Source organism: Rutidosis leptorrhynchoides, chromosome 3 (assembly GCF_046630445.1).
Source record: "Rutidosis leptorrhynchoides isolate AG116_Rl617_1_P2 chromosome 3, CSIRO_AGI_Rlap_v1, whole genome shotgun sequence".
Classification (NCBI taxonomy): Eukaryota; Viridiplantae; Streptophyta; class Magnoliopsida; order Asterales; family Asteraceae; genus Rutidosis; species Rutidosis leptorrhynchoides.
Window position 1 is genome coordinate 348,441,448 of NC_092335.1, and position 22,791 is coordinate 348,464,238.

Here is a 22,791-nt window from a genome sequence, read left to right on the forward strand (position 1 = left end):
ATCATTTGTAATCATGCTATTATTCTGTTGTTTGCTACTTATGAATTTAAAATGATTCTAATTTTATTTTATTATTTGTCTATGAATAGAAGTTGATTATGATTATGATTTATGTTGTTCATCTTTTTGATAATAGAAAATGTCGAATTTGAAAAGGCTTAAATTTGCTCCTTTAGAATCAAGTGGGAAAAACTACTTAACATGGGTTATGAATGTAGAAAAACATCTCAAATCAATCGGTATTTTAGAAACCCTGAATGAAAATAACAGTTGTTCCGAACAAGAGAAAGCAATAACAAGTATTTTTCTTAGCAAACATATTGACGAGTCTTTAGAATCTACATATTATATAATCGAAGATCCAAGTGTATTATGGAAAATACTCAAAAATAGATATGATATTAATTATCAAGAAATAACGGTGATCCATGAAAGAATAAAATTGAAGATGTTAGTAGACGCCCTTATAAGAATCCCAGAGATTCTTATTAATGATCTGGTAACGTGGATCATCAGTCTAGTATTTATTGAATACATGAACATCTTGTTTAGCTCTACAAATAAGTCCCAAAAGAAAAGAAAACGAGAGTGAATCTGTTGAAAAATCTTGATTAAATAAACCCTGAGCTACCTTGAGACTTGAATGGTTTGAATTTTCTAAGATGCCTAGCTTGTTATGTATCACTCATAAATAAATGGTTTTAGACCATAACGCATATGTTTTATTAAGTGTTATCTTTTATGTACTTCAGATTGTAACTTTTTTGCAGGTAATATAATTTGATTATCTTGCTGAAATATAACTCGTTATTTGCTTATCTTATTTGAAGTTTTAGTATGAATCCTGCTGAAATACAACATCAATTAAATGGTAAAGACCTATGTATTGCAGATAGTGGTAACATACACAATATGATCAAATCTAAGAAATATTTCATTGATTTAAATCAAATGAAGGAATTATAAATACTATATCAGGTACCACAAACTTGATAAAAGGAACGGAAAAGGCAAAATTCATGTTACCAAGTGGTATGAATTTTGTGATAAATAATGCTTGTTTTCTCCCAAATCAAAGAGAAATTTGTTAAGTTTCTCTGATATATATATATCATAATGGATATGATTATAAGTCAATGATAACAGAAATGAGAAATATTTATGTAGCACCGAAAAGCACATATGATTAAAAGCGCATATGATGAAAAGCGCATATGATGAAAAGCGCAGCTGTAACAACCCAACCCGTTAACCAACCAAAAACGCGGAATAAATTTTTTTTTTTGAACAGGGCTGTCCAGATGGGGTGCGCGGCGCGCATAGGGCCTGGCAACCCGCTGTCCACTTTTTCCATTTTCCGTAAAAAGATCTCCCACTTTCTGACATTTTTAGACGAAATGCTTTTCACAACATGTTCTAATATGAAAAACTCATACGATTCAATCATAAAATGAGTTTTACAAAACGGGGCCCACATCGGCCGTTTTACGAGTTTCGTTCAAAACATACAAGTTCGACTACAAGAGTTTAAATTCCAAATGACACTATGAGCATGGTGTTTGGGGGTTAAACTACCCAAATCTCGGTCAATCTCCAAACGCTATAACATCCGAAAGCGCCCCCTACAAACCAAGAGGGATCTCTAATCCATACGAATGCCCTTACCCTTGTCTCCGCCGGAGCCTATAAAAAGATAAACAACGAGAGGGTAAGCAAAGCTTAGTAAGTGCAACAATTATACATACACATATATAACCCATCTATTTGCATTCGCATCCACCAAATACCTCATACGAGAATATAACTCAAATAGCATGCCGTCTTACTCATAATGCCAACAACTCGTACACTATCACAACATCACATTAGCATATACTCAACACAATATATATATATATAGCATGCTAAACAATATCCATCAACATAATATGATTAACCATAACGCTATGGTGCTACCGGCTCGTGGTTCACACTTTGTTTATAGTGCTACCGGCTCGTGGTTCACACTTGTTTATAGTGCTACCGGCTCGTGGTTCACACTTGTTTATAGTGCTACCGGCTCGTGGTTCACACTTGTTTATAGTGCTACCGGCTCGTGGTTCACACTTGTTTATAGTGCTACCGGCTCGTGGTTCACACTTGATGCTACCGGCTCGTGGTTCACATCATGATACATCACATACATGCTATGGTACTACCGGCTCGTGGTTCATACCATAACATTCACAAATAAATATGCCATATACATATACGTATAATTATTCCACTCACCTTAACGATTCGGTGACGATTTTAACTTTCGCAAGCCTCAAAGTACCTAATACAATAAGTACTCGATCAACACACAAACTAGTTGGGCTAAAAGCCAACAACTTACACATGTGCATTTAATGACTTAATGCATTAAATGCCCCCTTTTCGCCAAAGCCGATCATTAAGGTCAAAACCACCACATATCACTAAAAGCTTTGTGATCTAGGTCTAACAACACTAAACTAATACATAATTTGGGTGTTTCATACCCATCTATTTCAATTAGGTCAATTATCACCCATTTAACCACTTTAAGATCAACACACCCATTTCGGGTCATCCACGAACCCACATAACACCCATTTACCAAACATCTAGGTGTGCTAGTAATTAACTAACCCCAATTAACCATTTAAAACCCTAGGTTAGTTACTATTGAGTCTTCATGACTCAATCTTACCCAAGAACACCCAAAGTCACCAAATATGGGTTTTGTGTTCATCACTAACCCAAACCCTAACCCTTAACAAATTAAAATAGGGGAAATCAAGGTTAGAACATACTACTACAACCAAAACGTAGCAAAAGACTAGATGAACAACTTTAATACTTGAGCTTTAACCCGGATCAAGCTTCTTCCTCCTTGATTCAAGCTTTCTCTCTCAAGAACACACTTCTCTCTCTAGAATTTGATTTGGGGTTGAAGATAAGGTTGGTGTAGTGTTGAATGTGTTTTCAACCACCACACAACTGGCCTTTATAGCCCCAACTCGTCCTCATGTTAAAAGATAACAATACCCTTCATTTAACTTTTAATTAAAAAGCAGAATGTTGGCCCAGGTGCAGTGCGCCACGCGCACCCCTAATAGTGCGCGGCGCGCACTAGTGGTCTGAACCGCTTCTGACCCAGTTTAATTACACACTGCAGCCCACACTTAATGTACACTATTTACACCACTGTACAATTATTATTCAGGTCTTACAACTCTCCCCACTTGAATCGGAGCGCGTCCTCGCGGTCCAAGCCGCATGACAAGAGGGAAGATAAACCAACACAAACTCTTCGGGCTCCCATGTAAACTCGAAACCCTTACTACGACGCCATTGAACTTTAAAAGTTCTCACCTCTTTATTCCTCAACCGTTTGACCTTCTCATCGAGTTCAATATACTCTAACTTATTGTTTAGCTCAATCTCGTCTAAAGGTACCCACGATGAATCATCCGCAAGACACTTACGGAGATGGGAAACATGAAATGTATTATGGATCCCCGCAAGCTCTTCGGGTAATTCTAAACGATACGCCACTTCACCAACACGAGCTAAAATTTTAAAAGGACCAATAAACCGAGGAGCTAACTTTCCCCGTTTTCGAAATCGAATAACACCTTTCCATGGCGAAACTTTAAGCATCACCATGTCACCTTCTTGGAACTCAATTTGTCGTCTTCGCTTATCGGCATAAGATTTTTGTCTATCTTGGGCCTTTTTCAAATGAGTCCGAATCATATCAATCTTGCTATTCGTCTCTAAAACCAAATCGGTACTCCCGATTTCTCTTTGACCAACTTCACCCCAACAAATCGGAGTTCGGAACCCCCGCCCATAAAGCATCTCGTAAGGTGGCATCCCGATACTAGTATGATAACTATTATTGTACGAGAATTTCACCAAAGGTAAGTGCTCATCCCAACTACCACTGAAATCAATAATACACGCCCGTAACATATCCTTCAATGTTTAATTCGTACATTCGGTTTGACCATTCGTTTGAGGATGATACGCCGTGCTCAATTTCAATTGTGTACCCATATCTTCATGAAACTTCTCCCAAAATTGAGATGTGAAACGGGTATCTCGATCCGAAATAATAGATATAGGAACCCCGTATCTCGCTATCACCTCCTTGATAAACAACTTAGCCAAAGTCTCCGATGATATCGCTTCCCGAATGGGAAGAAACAAGGCACTCTTCATCAATCGATCAACTATTACCCAAATCGAGTCAAATTGGGTTCTCGCCGTCTTTGGTAACTTTGTGATGAAATCCATGGTAATGTGCTCCCATTTCCATTTCGGGATTTCTAACGGTTGTAACTTACCATACGGCTTTTGGTGCTCGGCCTTAACTTGCAAACACGTGACGCATTATTCAACATACTTTACGACATCACGTTTCATGCCCGGCCACCAATACTCCTTTTTCAAATCAAGGTGCATTTTCGTCGCGCCCGAATGAATGGAATACTTCGATTTATGTGCTTCATCAAGTAGCACTCGCCGATAATCACCCATTTTAGGCACCCACACTCGTCCTTGAAAGGATAACAAACCATGTGGACCTAAGGTAATAGACTCCGTTTGTCCCACGATTCGTTCCTCATGCTTATTGTTAACAAAAGCTTCAATTTGAGTCTCGCCAAGCTTTACAAGAAAATCGTTAGTAATAATCATGCATAACGATCCTACTCGTAAATTCTTCTCATACACTCAAGATCTCATTAAGGACAACTAGATTGAAATGAGATCTGTTCAATCCAGCAAAAACTCTGCTGATCTTTTCACCAAAGCACTTCAAACTTCTATTTTTAGAACGCATACTCACAATATTGGCATGAGGCATGTTCAAAAGATGTAACAGCTCAGCAATGTCTACATGAGGGGGAACCAACTCTATGTTGCACTCTTTTTCCCTTAGCTAAAGTTTTTTTCCACTGGGTTTTCTTTAGCAAGGTTTTTAACGAAGCAGTAATGGTTACTCTATAATAAAATTGTCATTCAAGGGGGAGTGTTATAATATCTTGAATATACAAGTATCCTAAAAGTCAAGATATATGTCCTCTCTAAAGTCCAAGATTTGAATGATCAATTATATCACTCCATATCTTTTACTATTCCTCATTGAAAATTGAACGCATATAGCATTTGTATTGTAGTATAAATATCCATCAAGTGTAAGCAAACAATGTACCATTATTTTTCAAACACAAGTGTTACTCTTATTCTCCATTCATATTCTACGCTTTATATAGTACAGAAGTTTCTAATCTTATATAATATATGTCATGAAAGTAGTTACTAACTACTAAATTACAACACATCCAATTAGTAATGAAGTTGTATACTTTTTGCATCATCCAATCATCATGCATTACTTTTATCTTTTCATCTCCTAATATAATATTATCCATTATTTTTTTCGGTTATACTCACTACACGTAAAATATTATAGTGAAGAACATATAATGAAATTATTATTCCGCAGCAACGTGCGGGTCATATCTCGCTCGTTAGGATAAATTTTTGTTATGTGATAGACAAAATTACGCTGTTGGTCTCTAATGTTCGCTCAAAGCTTCATGAATGGACATAAAATATGTTTTAGATGTGAATGAACATAATGTTTTGAAAAGGTTGCGTTGTTGGTCCTCGAAGATTACAGACGTTAGTTTGCCAACATTTGTCTGCCTCGCGTGAGGTGTACACAAGGGTTGTTTAGTCTTTTTACGCAAGCAGTCTATTATCACATATTTACTTCATTCGTTTTCGTTTGTAACACTAATTTGGGAATCAAATTAGGGTCCTTAGACTAACAACAATAAAGATAGGGTTACAAATGAAACTGAATGAGTAAATCTGTTTTAATAAACTGCTGGTGTAAAAAGACTAAACACACCTTGTAGGCGCCTCTTGAGGAACTAACGTTCGTTATCTTCAAAAACCATCGACACAACTTCTTCAAATATTATAGTCTTCTACGTAAAAAAAAAAAAAAAAAAAAAAAAAAAAAAAAAAAAAAAAAAAACTTACTTAGGTCTTTTTATGAATTTACGAAAACATTAAGAACCAATGGCAAAATATGTGATGGTTTGTTACTTGTTTTGAACTGAAAGTTTGAAAAAATGAATAAATTAGAGTATTTTTATTTTTTCTTTTTTTTTAAAGGCGTTTTTTATTATTTTCTAGTAGGGTTAAAAATGAAATTGATAAAATATCCTCACTAGCACACACAGAGTCAATTAAACGGCATTTTACTAACGGATATTAGTGTTAAGGACCAACCACGTAACTCATGCAAACCACGGTGACCAATCACGTACCAACCGCATAATTTTGTGTAATAAATAGAGAAGTGAAAAGAGAAACTTATGGAATAAACTAAATAACTAATAATCATTGATATTAAGAATTTTCTTGCAAACACATCACGTGCCAACAGATGTGATTCACAGAAACAGATTATGACTTTTAAAAATCATAGTTAAGACGGAAGATTGACACAGAATTAAATTATGGAATAAACTATTTTTCTTACCCAAAGTTGGGCCATTTACAAAAGGTTTTATTCAATACATGCCACTGCAAGTAAATCTAATATCTACAGTAATATTCACAAGATAATATGACATTACAAACTCTAATAAACCAAAATTACCAAGTTTTTTTTTTACATCATTCAGTTAAACCTTTCAAAATCTCCCTGAGCATTTCAAGAGCTTTTTGCTGGTCCTGTAGAAGCACTTCGACCTCGTCTTTTCTTTGTCGAACTCTGCAAAATTATGATCATTTTTCGTCAAATCTTCAATTGTAATACATATTTATATATTATATGCAATATAATAAAAGATAACATAACAAGAACAAGCAGCACACAAACAAATGTCGATATGGGTACACGAAAAGTTCATACCATGATCCAATTACTATAATTAAGGATCGCATGAACTTTCATATGAGTATATTCATGCATGCAAATAATAAAGTCAAAGAAAGTCAAACCATCAAAAAGTACAAATCTTTGGCACCTTAAAAGACGAAAGAGGTAGCGAAGCTTGGCGGGCCGTACGTGGCTCAGTCAACATACGAATCTCTTGAAGTTGGCACGCTATATCCTCCAAAAGTTGCACCTGCAAACTTTCTTTTTCACGATTATCAACCGAAACGATTAGTTTTTCTCTACCTTCTTGCACAATCCTCAACCTTTCTCTTAGCCACTCGACTTCAGTATCGAGTTTCGTTCGTTCATTATCCAACGCTGACGTGGAATTCCTTCTTAAACTACTCCTCGATATGACAGGTGGCAACCCCATACCACTAGTCTCCGAACCACTCCCACTTTTCTTTTTATCCCCCTTTGACTTTTTACTTGACTTTGGTTTTTGGTCTTGGTCAACCACATAAACATCATATACAGGTGCAGACTCTGTTTCCAAATCTTTTTCTTCCCCTATTTTTTTTTCCGGTTCCTCCTGTTTTATAAAGTCAACATCTTGACTTTTTGAAATGTTGATACATAACTGATGTAACATCAAATCAGGATCTTCATTCAAATCTTGATTACTAATTTGATCTTTTTCATTTTCGCCATGAACGATTAATCTATACGCTTCAACTTCTTTTTCTAAAAAATGTTTCTCACGTTCTCTACGTAACACGATTTCTTTCAAAATATTCATTTCTTCTGCATCGTAAGCCGATTTTTCTTCGATCATTCGTTGATATTGACGTGACTCCATTTCAACCGATGCTTTTTCTTCTTGTAAACGGAGAATCATATTCATTGCCTCATCAGCAGCAGTTGCAGATGCATTTCTTTCTTTTTCGAGTTCAATGTAAAGGGCTGCGCGAATAGCGTGTGATTCTTCCAATTCACGTTTTAATGAAATGATAAGTTTGTCTTTATCAGCTTCATCAACTGGTATCCTTTTTAAGGTATCACTTGGGCTATCTAACTTCACTATAATTGAGGTCTCTCCTTCATCTATAGCCAATCAAACAATAGAATCAAACACGAATTCCGGTAAAATAAAAAAAAATAAAAAAAAAAAGTTGGAATTTTGCTTAGTTAATTGCTTATGCTAAAGAAAAAAATTATCAAATTAACTGAAACCAACATACGAACTTAATTTTAACGAAAGATTTGAACATTTTAGTCCATCAAAAAATAATCATATTCAAGGTCGTAAAAGTCGCGAGTCGGGGACAAGTCGATCCGGAACTGGCGAGTTGGGGGTTGACCAACGTTGACTTTTAGTAAAAGATAATTTAAACGTATATATATTACACATAAATATAACAAGCATAAAACATAAATATTTCAAACTTAAATATATGGAACAAATTCTAATTTTTAAAAAATTATAGAACTTTTTGACCTAACTTTGACTTTGATCGACTCATACCCGACTCCTGACCTTAAAACCGACTGTAAAACCAACTTTAAAGCGCTTTTGGGCTAGTTGAGACGGGCTAGTTGAGACGGGCTAGTCCCCAAACCGATGCATCGGCGTCGGCCGACTTTTACAACAGTGAACCATTTTAATATAGAAAAAAATTCTCAGATTTAGTTACTGAAATTACATATTTCACCTAAAATATGCAAATAAGCACAAGTACAGAATTCTTCACAGAACTCAAATGTATATATGCTTTTAATAACACCCTAAGCAAAGAAGCAATTAATATAAGCAAACAAACCAATTGAAATACTCACCATTACAAGTTTCTTCAAATCCTCTACCAATTTTATTCTGATTGTTGCTTTGTTGATCAACACAAGTAACCCAATTCGTTGAAGACGATATAGAAGAGTGTCTACCACTATCAAGACTACCGTTTCTTCTATGTCGAAAACCGCCTCTTAATCTATAATTGAAACCCCCTTTTCCTTTCACATCAATCCCCTTTTCTTTTTCCTTTTCAATCCTAATACCCGAATAATCGGTTTCGTTTATAACACGTTTTCGAGCATCCGATTTCGAACTACATGATGCTTCACCTTCTAATTCCCTAACCGCATCATCATTAACAATAGTATAACCATTAACATTACCAATATTAACGTTATCATTATGTCGTTCCAAATTTAAACTATTACTTTCATTAACCCTATAGAAAATGGAATCAAAAGGGAACTTTCTAGTAACAGAGTATTGAACAGCAGAGACCTTATCAGTTGGGTAATCAACCAACAAAGATTTGAATTCAGAATTAGGGTTTTCAGGATTATAATCAGTCGGTAAGCTAAAACCAAATAAACCCAGAAATCTAATAGAAATTAAAGCAATTGTTGATCCAAAAAGTAAGAAAAATGCAATGTAAAGATCAAGAAACGCACCCACCAAAGTATTAATTGTCCAGAAACGCCTGTTCATCATCTTTTAGGGTTTTGTTTGGTTGATGATTTTTTTGCATAAAAATTGTTGCTTTATTGTATACACACAACCCCACTTTGATTCTTGAGAAAATGATATCAAGAAAAGGACCCCCAACGGCAAAAGAAATGATTTTTATGTGATTTTAAATGTGAAAAATAAAATTAAAATAATGATTTTGTTTGAGAGTGAAAACACGAAGCATTGTTATCAACGAGGCACGTGCAATTCATATCTTATGAATTTCTGATAACGGCTTCTCGTTTGGCCAGCGTATTATGTTACTCTTGTTTTCAATTTTACGAATGTGATACGTAACACAATATTAAAATATTAAATTTTGCCTTATTCACTCATAAGAATTTGAATTTAGATTTAAATATATTTGTTTTCAGATAGATTATCTGTATGGTCTTGGATTAGTTTATTGTGAAAAAGAAATATTGGAATCTTTAGGCAGCGTTTGATAAAAATATTGGAATTTGATAAAAGAAAAAAAATATTATTTTTTTAAAAAAAAAAAGGATAATAAGCTTATTATGCCATTTAATAATTCGATTAATATTCATTTCCAAGAATAATAGCATTTTTTCTATAGATAATGATACCGCAACCCGCATACGCATTCTATACATATGCGGGCAATCACTAGCGTGTGTACGCATGTACTTTATATGCGGTATGCGGTAGCGTATTGAATGCATTTGTTCCCGGAATGGCGGTTACTTGGCCATCAAGCCTAAATATCTTTTCCATAATTATATCCGAGATTCGAGGAGTTTGTTATGGAAAGAATTATCATGACCTTGGATGATTCTAGAATTAGGGTTTGCCTATATATACTAACCCTAATTATCATTCCAGGGACATCACATTTACGTGGCTCACAATACGTAATCATGATCGTCATTCATCAAAGGTTAACAGGTTAGTCACTCTCGACGGTTTCCTACAACCTTATTCGGGCCTTCGATCGACGACCGTCATCGAAGGTGGACTTAATCACCTAGCCACCCCGCCGACATCATCATGTCAGTCAGGGTTATTCACGGTAGCCGGACCGGAGAGCTAAGTTCTAAGATCCTTAAACCTCTTTTAAACGTATTGAACATGCATATTAACCTCTTGGAAAATATATGCACGATCAAGTGGTGCTTTCATTGAGAGCTGAACTAATTCAAGACGTGTTTAATTGTTTTTTCTTTAAAAGTTTGGAATTATAAAGCTCATTACTCACAAAATTCTCGAATTTCTTGTTTTTTTTTTTTAACAGAATCATGACTTCCGGGGAATCATCGGAACGTACTCAAACGGACAACAAAAACACGTCGTCTGGTAATCAGCAGACGCAAGCTATGACTACGGGGGCGGGATACACGCCTTACCCCCCACCCGTGTCCGGTGAACCTTTCCAAAGGTATAAGCCGATATTCCCGGATGGAATTACACCGCCAAGGGCAAACTCGCCTGTTACAACCACGCGGCTAGATTTTTCTGCAGTGGATCCAAGAGTTATCTTTGCAGGCACTAGCGGCGAAACTGTAGGCCCGCATGTAGTATGCTGCGGCCAGGTGCCTATTTACAGCACCACGGTTTCAATCCCTCTGCAGACGCATGGTTGTCTGCAGAATACGTCATTTACACCACTGCAGCCTTGGCAGCCGCCGCGCCCAATTTCACAGTTTCTAACCCCTGCAGATGCGCAGGCATTACTTAGTAGTTGGGGATTCGGTGTCATTTCAGACGCCAATTCTCATTGGACGCCGATAACCGCAGAACAGCAAAGCACTGCACATACGGTTGGACTCATAACAGCATATCCTCAAGTCTCACATGCATCTGCGCCACAGGTTTCGGCACCCTTTCAGCCACCTGTATACTCTGCGCCGTCAAGTCTGCCTTCTTTTCCAACGCAGCAACCTTGGTTATATCCGCAGACGCCGGGGCAACCTTGGCAAAATATTCAGGGGCAGGCGAATCTCGCAAGCCAATTTATGCAGGCGGCACTTCCTGAACAAAATACTGCGAGTTCCATGACGATCACGGCCATGACACCAATCGGTGTAAAAATTTAATGGAGCGAGTGTTGGAAGCGCTACGCGAAGGAAAATTAGATCACCTCAAGCCGCCAAAGAAAGATAAGGGAAAGGCCGCGAAAGAGAGTTCAAAATCCAAAACGTTCTCATGACAAAAAGCAGATAAAGCTAAAAGCACTGATGTAACCATCAATATGGTTGACACATAAAGAGTCGGTCAACGAAGAAAGTGCAATGATTACCAGGATTGGGAACTCATTCCAATTTCATTCCCTCCTGTAATGTCAATCGACACAGCTAATGAACAAGTCATCATCAAGTATCGCATTCCTGATCACGGTATACAGATCAAACGCATGCATGTTGATACCGGCAGTGGTGTCGACATTATGTACGAACATTGCTATCGTTTTCTTCCCGCAGAAGTCAAAACGCAGTTACGCCAGCCCGATATTACGCTATCAGGATTCTCTGGGGAAAGCTCATGGCCGCTTGGCCGCATAGAACTTGTAGTAGAGCTTGCGGATGACAAGAATCCGTAGTTGGTTAGAAGCGAGTTAATTGACTTTTATGTGGTCCGTTCGACTTCGCGCTACAATGCGCTTCTAGGGAGAAATTTCATACGGCGTTTTAACATTATACCCTCAGTAGTGCATGGCTTGATCAAGTTTCCTACCATGGGTGGAATTGCTACAATTGTGTCACATCAAGCAACCGAGTTATGTGGTTCAGTTGTGCATGTAAGCATTCCCAGCATAGGAGAACAGCTTAAAAGCAGTGCAGTCATAGCTAACCGCTTGCATCCGGACAAGCGAATCAAAATTAGCGCAGGCTTGTCAGCCGAAACTAAGGCTAAATTGCACGGTATATTGTCCGCTAACGCAAATGTTTTCGCATGGCAAGAATCAAACATGACAGGGGTCCCGCGGGACATTGCGGAACATAAGTTGAATGTTAATCCGTCACTTACACCCGTCAGGCAGAAGAAGCAGAACATGGCTCTTGAGCGCAGTGATTGGTTATGCGCAGAAGTTGATAATCTTGTCAGAGCAAACATTTTGCGGGAAGTGCGGTACCAGACATGGGTTGCTAACCCTATGTTAGTGAAAAAAGCTGATGGTAACTGGCGGATGTGCGTTGATTTTAAGGACATTAACAAAGTGTGTCCTAAAGACAATTACCATCTCCCGGAGATTGACTGGAAGGTAGAGTCGTTGTCAGGTTTTCAATACAAATGCTTTCTGGATGCTTATAAGGGTTATCACCAAATCCTCATGGCTGCGGAAGATGAGGATAAAACTACTTTTCATATGCCGCAGGCTATTTATTGTTATACTAAGATGCCTTTCGGATTAAAGAATGCAGGTGTTACCTATCAGCGCGTAATTGACGCAGCCTACAAACACCAAATTGGGAGAAATCTTGAAGTATAACAACCCTCACTTTTCGACTTCTAAATTTACTGAATTAACCCTAGGGTTATTTGCCTGACTATATGTATTAAGGGTTGTTATATACAATTAAATATTGACCGAATAGTAATTTTTAGTCAACAACGTACGCTTAAATAAATAATATATTATTAATTTATATAATTTGACATAATTTAACTAATTATATAAACTTTGTATCACTTTTACTATTTAGTTAATATATTATATATTTAACTATATAATAAATCCAATTATATATAAATGTAATAATATTTACAAACTTACTAAAACTATAGTTTAATAATTAAAATCATAATTATTATTAAAAATACAAAATATAGAATTATTTATTATTTTTATGAAAAATTCGTATTTATTAATTAAATAAAAATAAAAAAAATATTGACAAATATTATTGGAAAAGTACTAAATCAATTTATTTATTTAATATATATATATATATATATATATATATATATATATATATATATATATATATATATATATATATATATATATATATAAATCCTTAAAATAAATGAATTTTTAAAAAATAAGTAAATAAATAAATAAATTACTTTTTTAATTAAAAATTATAATGGAAAACTACTTTTATTATTTTATTTTGTGCATTATCCCATGACCTAACATTTAATACTTTTGAATTTTAAAATCCCATTAAAAATTATAATATTTCTTTTTCTTTTAATTATTTTATTTTTTTACCTAATTTTTTTAAGTATAAATACCCCTCATTTCTCATTCAAACTCACACCAAAATTTCTCTCATTCTCTCTTTGAAGAATTACTACTAGTAAGTATTCTTTTCTTACTTTTTACTATTTACTTCGGTTTATTATTTTTTTTACCGAAACATGTAAATAATGTTATAAATTATATGCAATTAAAATTAAAATAAATAACATGTTATAATTAGTAATATATGTTACTAAAAATTATAAAAGTATTTTTATGAATTAATATATAGGAATTATAATTAAAATCGAATTAATGAATATATATGTATATACGCACCTAACGTGAAGGTTATAATTAAAGATTGCGTACAAAGACTACAAACATCACCGCTTCTTGTGGCATAGGGTGATCCTTGTTACCATTATGGGATGCTTGTGGATCTCAAGACTTAGATTCTGGTCAAGAGATCCTGGGCCGCTCGGTAACAATAGATCATTCGAGTGACTTGCATGTTAGCAACGAAGTTTGGGCGAGATTGTACAACATCTTTGTTAAGAATTATAACCCGAACATTCTTAAACTAGAAGCTTACTATAAGTGGAAGCTTTCCATAAATAGTAGGTTTCCAAAAATAGAAACTTTTGAGAAATAGGAACTTTTCTCGAAAACCGTCACTGTCAATATAGTTGCTATATTAATAAACATACTTTATGTCAAGTTAGACATTAACTAATCAAACATTATACCTCTATGTTGATATCCAGATCACTTACTTGCTTTACTTTCCTTATTGCGTGGAATACTTCAACTGCTATTTAAGGTGAATTTCATAGCCATGTTTTTACATTTTTATGTTTTTACATTGGGGTGAGACACATGCTTTATTTTAAATGCTTTGACATGCTAGACACAAGTACAAACTTATTATGCGACCAACATGAGTATTTTTTTATGTTCATTTGAAACATACAAATCCCTGCTTTGTAATATCATTAATTGCTAGATGAATTAAAGTGGTAAACGTAATTATTATAGATAGCGCTATTGGGAGTAACGTCCCGCACTGTTGACCTCAGGTCAATTGGTGGTATAATAATGATCTCTACAATTATATATGTATTGTTACGGGGTAAAATCGTTTAGTTTTGATATTATACGCTCATGGCATACTTTTGATATACATGATATATCAAATTTATTTAAATCTTGTGGTCTAACAAACTTACTCAAAATTAAACCTATGTTATTCACTCAACCTCGTGTTGACTTTTTAAGCATATTTGTCTCAGGTAATTAGAAGTTGTTGATGTGCTGCTTTGATGATGATTGTTTGCTATGCTTGGAGTCTTCATGCATTACTTATCATTCCATTTAGAAACATTTAATGCTTTGTTCATTCAATAAAATGTAATGACTATTTATCTTCCGCTGCAAAAACTCAATAAAAGTTATATAAAACGTCTCATATAGAGTCGTTCTCGTTATACAATTGCATGATTTGATATAATTAGTCACAAATACCCCCGGACCTATTTGGGGGTGTGACAGATTGGTATCAGAGTAGTTTGTTATAGAGAACCAGGATTGCATTTTATGTGTGCCTTATGTGTTAGCTAGGGTGCCTTAGCAATCTTTAGGACTATAGCCTTTTCTGCTTTAGTTTTAATTGCCTATTCCTTATTATCTTGCTATCTGTTATCCATACTTTTACTTCTTGTCCTACGTCTTCCTTAGAATGCTAACCTTATTGTGTTTAGAAAAAACATGGTTCACGGCGAATTAAGCAACGCAATTCCAAACGTCACCTTGACATCTCCCCAATTCCAACAACTGCTGGCTGCGGCACAAAGCAATGGCAACAACCGCGCACCGCGAAATCTTCTGACTATTTATTCATATCAGAATTTCATGAACTACCAGCTCCCTACATACAAGGGTATTGAAAGACCTGAGTTTGGGAACATGGAAATGGTAGATGCTGATCTCATAAACTACACCAACCGATTCCAAGAATTTGCTTTCATGAATCCTCACATGACTACTCCCGAGTATCTAGGGATCCAACACTACATCAATGGGTTACCTGATGGCCTTCGAAGGGGCGTCGCCGTATTAAACCCAAGGACCATACAAGAAGCCATTTGTATGGCAAACCAGCTAATCAACAAACCTGGGAGGAAAGGAGATTCTAAAAGAAAGTGGGAAGAGATAGAGCAAAAAGACTCTAAGGGTGAACCCGACAAACGCTATAAAGGAACCATTCCTTGTTGCCAAAGGTGTGAGAAACATCACTTTAGGAGATGTAACGATGTGTGCTCCAAATGTATGAAGGTGGGTCACATAGCCAAAAATTGTAGAGTTACGATTCCCTCAACTCAAACTTCTACAACCAAAGCTAATGCAACCATTCCTACTTGCAATATATGTGGAGGAGTAGGCCACCACAAGCATTAATACCCGAATGGGAAAAAGGATCAACACAAACCCTCCATTTCAAATAAGGACTGATAATCCTCAGGATTTTCGTTTCGTCCATTATGTCTATTTCATTTATGTAAAGGCATTGCCTACCGTACTTCTCATTTCCTTTGTGTAATAAGGATGATTTATCCATTCGTTGTTAATAACAAGTTAAGCGGTTATATATCTTGACTTATCTTACCTTAGCCATATGTGTGTGATTATGTGATTATTATTACAAATTATATTTATTGTACCATAACTCTTCAACTAATACTGTAATTATGTATTGAAGAACAATGGCTAGAGGACGATAACCAAATGACAACACCAACACTCCTAACGTTATTCTCACAAATGAACAATTTCAACAACTCCTTACTGCCCCTCAAGGCAGCAACAATAATCAAAACAACAACAACGGAAACCGAAACTCTCCGAACTCATGCTCACATAAAGAATTTATGAGTTGTAAGCCACCAAGCTATAAAGGAACCGAAGGACCAATTGAACAAAACTGTTGGTTCTAAAAGATGGAATCTGTATTTCGTCTGTGTAACTGCGGTGAAGCTGACAAGGTCAAGTATTCTACTGGAACTCTATCTAGTGGAGCTTTAACTTGGTGGACTGCATATGCTGGTACAGTTGGATGGACTGCTGCTTTAGCCATACCTTGAGAAATATTAAAAACCATGCTGGCTGGCAAGTATTGTCCTAGGAATCAAGTCCAAAAATTTGAAGTCGAATTCTGGGAGTTAAGAATGAAAAATCTTGAAGTTGAGGAATACAACAATCGATTTTTGGAGCTAGCTGCTTTATGCCCTAGTATGGTTACTCCTGAGAGCAAGAAGATTGAAAAGTATATCCTCGGTCTTCCACCTCAGATTCAGGGGAATGTTATAGTTGCTGGTAAAGAAACCATTGAGGCTACAATGTTGATGACTCAAAATCTGGTTATGGCTGCTAGAAGAAATGCCAAGGAAAAACAAAATGAAGTGAAGACTACTGATAACAAAAGAAAGTTTGAGCCTACTCAAGGTTCAGGTCAGAATTCAAACAAGAAAGTTGGCGATACTACAACAGGTGGTTATGCTGGTAAACTTCCCTACTGCTCCAGATGTGAAAAACATCACAATGGGAAGTGTAATATTCAATGTGGAAACTGTAAGAAGATGGGTCACCTGAGCAAAAATTGTAGACTTCCTGCTGTTACAACATATACTCCTGCAACTAAAGACAAGCCCTTTGTTCCTACTTGCTATTCTTGTGGTGAAATAGGACATACAAAACCCAATCGTCCTAAGAAGGAGGATATCACTAAGAATGCAGATGATGTCAAGGCTAAAGGCCGAGCATTCGTCATGACTGCTGAAGAAGCTAGGGACGACGAGGACATCATCACTGGTACGTTTCTTGTCAACAACTGCTATGCTTCTGTTTTATTCGATACTGGTGCTGATAGAAGTTATGTGTCTACTGAATTTTGTGCCTTATTTGACGAGGAACCCCAAACCTTATACACTAAGTGTCTTGTAGAAATGGTCAACGGTAAATCTGTAAAAGTTGACCGGATCTACAAGAAATGTAATATGTCTCTAGCCAATAAAACCTTCAAGGTTGACTTATTACCTGTTGAACTAAGAAGCTTTGATGTAGTCTTAGGGATGGATTGGTTATCCCCGATGAAAGTGGGTATCCAGTGTTTTGATAAGACAATTAATATTCCTCTCGAAACTGGTGAAATTCTTGTTATCCAAGGAGATAAGAGTGGTTCCAAACTTAATCTTATCTCATGCATCAAAACCCGAAAGTACCTTATGAAAGGATGTCAAGCCATTTTGGCTCACATAAAGGAAGTCAAGCCAGATGAACGACGTATTGAAGACGTTCCTGTTGTTAAAGACTTTTCTGAAGTTTTTCCTGATGAACTCCCTGGTCTTCCACTACAAAGACAAGTTGAGTTTCAAATCGATTTGATCCCCGGTGCTGCACCTATTACAAATGCACCATACCGGCTAGCTCCATCAGAAATGAAAGAGCTATCTATGCAACTACAAGAGCTTCTGGAGAAAGGATTCATTCGTCCTAGCTCATCACCGTGGGGAGCACCTATATTGTTCGTCAAAAAGAAAGATGGTTCAATGAAGATGTGTATCGACTATCGCGAACTAAACAAGTTGACGGTCAAGAATCGTTATCCTCTTCCTAGAATCGATGACTTGTTTGATCAGTTACAAGGATCAAGCATCTATTCCAAGATCGACCTGAGATCTGGATATCATCAACTTAAAGTTAAGGAATCCGATGTTTCCAAGACTGCCTTCCGAACTCATTACGGACATTACAAATTTTTGGTAATGCCCTTTGGGTTAACTAACGCTCCTGCTGTATTCATGGATCTCATGAACCTTGTATGCAAGCCTTATCTTGATAAGTTTGTGATTGTTTTCATCGACGATATTCTCATCTACTCTAAGAGTGAGAAAGAACACGAACAACACCTCCGACAAATTCTGGAGTTATTAAAGAAGGAACAGTTGTATGCTAAGTTCTCCAAGTATGAGTTTTGGTTGAAGACTGTTCAGTTTTTGGGGCATGTAGTTGACAGTAATGGAATACATGTCGACCCCGCGAAGATCTCGGCTATTCAGAACTGGGAAATACCTAAGAATGCGATACACATTCGTCAGTTCCTAGGACTTGCCGGTTACTATCGGAGATTTATCAAAGATTTCTCCATTCTTGCCAAACCACTCACCAAGTTGACTCATAAGGATAAGAAGTTTGAGTGGTCTATTGAACAGGAATCTACATTTCAGACCCTGAAATAAAAGCTGACTACCGCTCCAATCTTATCACTACCCGACTGAACTGAAGACTTCGTAGTCTATTATGATGCTTCAAACCAAGATTTTGGGTGTGTGTTAATGCAACGCCAGAAAGTCATTGCATATGCATCCAGACAATTAAAGAAGCATGAGAAGAACTATACTTCCCACGACTCAGAACTAGGAGCTGTAGTACTCGCATTAAAGATATGGCGACACTATCTTTATGGAATAAAATTCACCATATTCACCGATCATAAAGCAACTGAAGATGAGACAAAGACTTTAACGACCCGTCAAAGTACACTTGACGACCATCGTTATCTTGGTCCTACAGCTTGATCATAACTCTATATGAATTTAATAAATAACCTTGCATTCTTTGTTTAAAAATGATTTCCTATAAAGGAAATCTACTAAAATATGTAAGTTTAGAAAAACCATACATTATTACTTAACCAAAATTTGACCAAAACAAAGTCAACAACATCCACTATTAAATGTATCAAAATAGAATGCAAGTTATTGTTTAACAAAAGCTGCCATCATAAATATGCAGACTCTCTAAGCACAGCGGAAGCAATCAATCATGAACCTGAGAATAAAACATGCGAGTAACTGTCAACAAAAATGTTGAATGAATTATAGGTTTAATATTGCAAATAATATTTAATTTATACCATAAAAATTTATGTTTGAAAACATAAAAACCCCTTTTTGGACCACAAAATTATATGCTAGAAAACATATAAAAACATTATTCCATTTTCTGTGAGCCACCTGGTAACCACTTAACCATTTATTTACCCTTGCCAAACACAATAAATAATATACACCGAACAAGTGTATCTTCAACTAAATACGAAGTACTAAACATTTCGATTATAAATTGCTAGCGCGACTAGCTCGAAATGGGGTTGTCAAACCCGATAGATCTATCCGTAGGATTCGCGTTCACCAGTAGAAACCAGTTATTACAGTTACCAGACTAGGAAATATTTTTGTTCAACTCACAATGAATAATTTAAACCAACTTTCACATGTGTCCAAAAATATAAAATAAATTGCATGTATTCTCATCCCAGAAGATTTAAAATAGAAAAATGGAACTATAACTCACCTTAATAGAAAACGAAGTAACCATACAAATAAGCGAACAACAATCGAAGTAAAGTGATCAGGAATGATCACAACGCCGACCTATAAATAAAGCAGGTCGATATAAATAACTAACTTAGGTCAAGTCTTAGTATGATATCTATTGTACATGTTGCAAGTAGACATAGAACAATACTCAACATGCATCAGTTTGATCAGAACAGCGTACGGACACACACTTTCTATTTTTAGAAAGTTTCTATTTTTAGCAGGTTTTCATTTTTGGAAAGTTTCTATTTTTGAAAAGTTTCTATTTTTGAAAAGTTTCCAAATTTAGAAAGTTTCTATTTTTAGAAAGTTTTAAGTTAGGAAAGTTTCCTTATTTAGAAAGTCAACAAAAGTCAACTGAAAGTCAAAGTCAACTCAAAAGTCAACCTCGGTCAAACATAGTCAACATTAATTTTAAAAGTATAAGTTATAATAATAATATAAGTTATAATGTTAATTAAAGTTAAATATGTATAATTATGTCATAACATAAGTTTAATTAAATTAAAACGAATTATTAAAGTTAACATAAGTTTAAATGATATATTTAATATAACATAAGTATTTAATTAATTAATTAAATATTAGTCATAATATAAGTATTATTAATTAATAATAAAATTTAAATCATATCATAAGTATTATTAATTAATAATGAATTATTAATCATATCATAAGTTTCTAATTATAATTATTAAATCATAAGTATTTAATAATTAAATTATAATTAAATAATAACTAAGCCTTATAATAATTAAATAATTAATTAATCCTTATTATAAGTCTTATTATAATAATTTCATAATATAAGTTTAATACTTATCATAAGTATTTTCCATTAATAATAAAAGTATTATTAATCATAAGTTTAATTAAAAGTTTAATTAAATCATAAGTAATAATTAAATGATATAATAAATATATATCATAAGTCTTAAATTATAATAATTACTTTTTATATCATAAGTAATTTAATAATAATGAAAATCATTATTTATATCATAAGTTTTATTTAATAACCATAAGTTTTAATCAAAAGTTCATCGGGTCAAAACTTGAGCCCCGGGAATCAGTTTTCGGAGAGCCTTATATATATCTTCACCTAACCAACTCACCCGACACATTAGTGTGCTCAAGAACATCCCCAGAACAGTCACTAAGTCGTGACTTACAGCTCTTAATCAGTTTGGACCTTTAATCCGCTAAAAAACGTGTTTTAGTCACAACGGGTGATCCGTGGCTCGGATTTCGATGACCCGAACATGAAAGTTCATCTCATCATCAATCCTAACATACTAGTACACCATAAGGACTCTAAAAATGGTCACAAATTCGGACCAAACCTGGTTCAATTTTTTTTCATAGTTTAATCTCCACATAACACCATTTTAATCATATCTTAAGCTCCGGGAATCGAAATGACATGAATCCGGAGTTTAAAATTAATGTCTTGATGAGAGGAACTCATCTAGATACTTAAATTTCACTTTTATATCATTTACACAATCAGAAATGAACGAAAATGCAGCTGTCCTAAATTAATCAAACCGAAAACATATATAATCGAGCAATTCTAAGCATACAATCATCAATACAATAACATGTAACTATCATACTATCAATATAACATCAAAATACATAAAAATGAAGAAAAATTAAAAATCTAGGGTTAGGGTTTATACCCTAATCGAGAATTGAATGATATGAACGTGTAGAGATCGAAGAGATGAGTCCGATTATGATGAAAGCCCTAAATTCCAAGCACTTGATTGATGAAGATGATGATGCTAATGATGGTGGTGGTGGACGGCTCAAAAAAAGAAAAAAAAGAGGAAGGAGAAAACAAAAAAAAGAAATGCTTAGGTTAAATGAGGAAGTAATTGTGTTTTTGATCAAATAGCCACTAGTTTGCAAAAGTTACAAAACACCCCCCTCCTTAAGGAAATTTTTTGCCAAAATCAGCAAGGGGTGGGCCCCCACCATTCCAAGATGTTAAAAATTCAATTAGCTTGTGGCCCGAACGCCCGATCGAAGTCCGAAACGCGAAAACGCTACTACGCGATTGATTTTTCGGAGAGATAACAAATACGCAGTGAATAAAATATATAAACACTAAATATAAACATATGACATTAAAATATCATATTTAAAATAATTAGGACTTAAAAATCCCAAAAGCTTGCCCGTTAGTTTGAAAACCGAAAAGATTCGCCGGATAGAAATCCGCGACACGTAGAAACGTATAACTTGAAATATGAATACAAATATTCATATAACACAAAATAATTAATATATTATTACTAAAATAATAATATAGATCATAGAAATGACGTGGAATGAATAATAATTAATGGTCATTAAATAATTAACGGTAAAAGATAACGGAAAAAGTAGGGTCGTTACAGTACCTTCCCGTTAAGTAAATTTCGTCCCGAAATTTAAGCAGGTGCAAGGGTTGACTCGGCATCTGGGAACAAATGCGGGTACTTATGCCTCATCTGATCTTCACGCTCCCAAGTGAACCCGGGACCGCATCTGGCGTTCCATCTCACTCGAACAATAGGAATTTTGTTCTGCTTGAGAGTCTTAACATCTCGACCCATAATTTCAACAGGTTCCTCAATAAAATTTAGTTGCTTAACAACATGAAGCTCCTCCAGAGGAATAGTCTTATCAGCCTCGACCAAACACTTCTTTAAATTCGATACATGAAAAACGTCATGAACAGCACTGAGTTCTTGTGGCAATTTCAAACGATAAGCCACGGGTCTAACTCTCTCAA

At 35.3% G+C, this 22,791-nt stretch overlaps 2 protein-coding genes across 2 annotated transcripts; one reads left to right on the plus strand and one right to left on the minus strand.

The window, feature by feature from the left end:
- Window positions 1-6,584: 6,584 nt before the first annotated feature.
- On the minus strand, window positions 6,585-9,410 carry LOC139901183 (uncharacterized). Its single transcript, XM_071883916.1, has 3 exons — window positions 8,747-9,410; window positions 7,059-8,014; window positions 6,585-6,802 (listed from the first exon to the last, which is right to left on the minus strand). The coding sequence occupies exons 1-3, from the start codon at window positions 9,408-9,410 to the stop codon at window positions 6,743-6,745; spliced, it is 1,680 nt and encodes a 559-aa protein (XP_071740017.1). The 3' UTR covers window positions 6,585-6,742.
- Window positions 9,411-16,727: 7,317 nt separating this feature from the next.
- On the plus strand, window positions 16,728-18,910 carry LOC139901184 (uncharacterized). The gene is made up of 3 exons (XM_071883917.1): window positions 16,728-17,487; window positions 17,572-17,970; window positions 18,840-18,910. The coding sequence occupies exons 1-3, from the start codon at window positions 16,728-16,730 to the stop codon at window positions 18,908-18,910; spliced, it is 1,230 nt and encodes a 409-aa protein (XP_071740018.1).
- The last annotated feature ends 3,881 nt before the right edge of the window (window positions 18,911-22,791 follow it).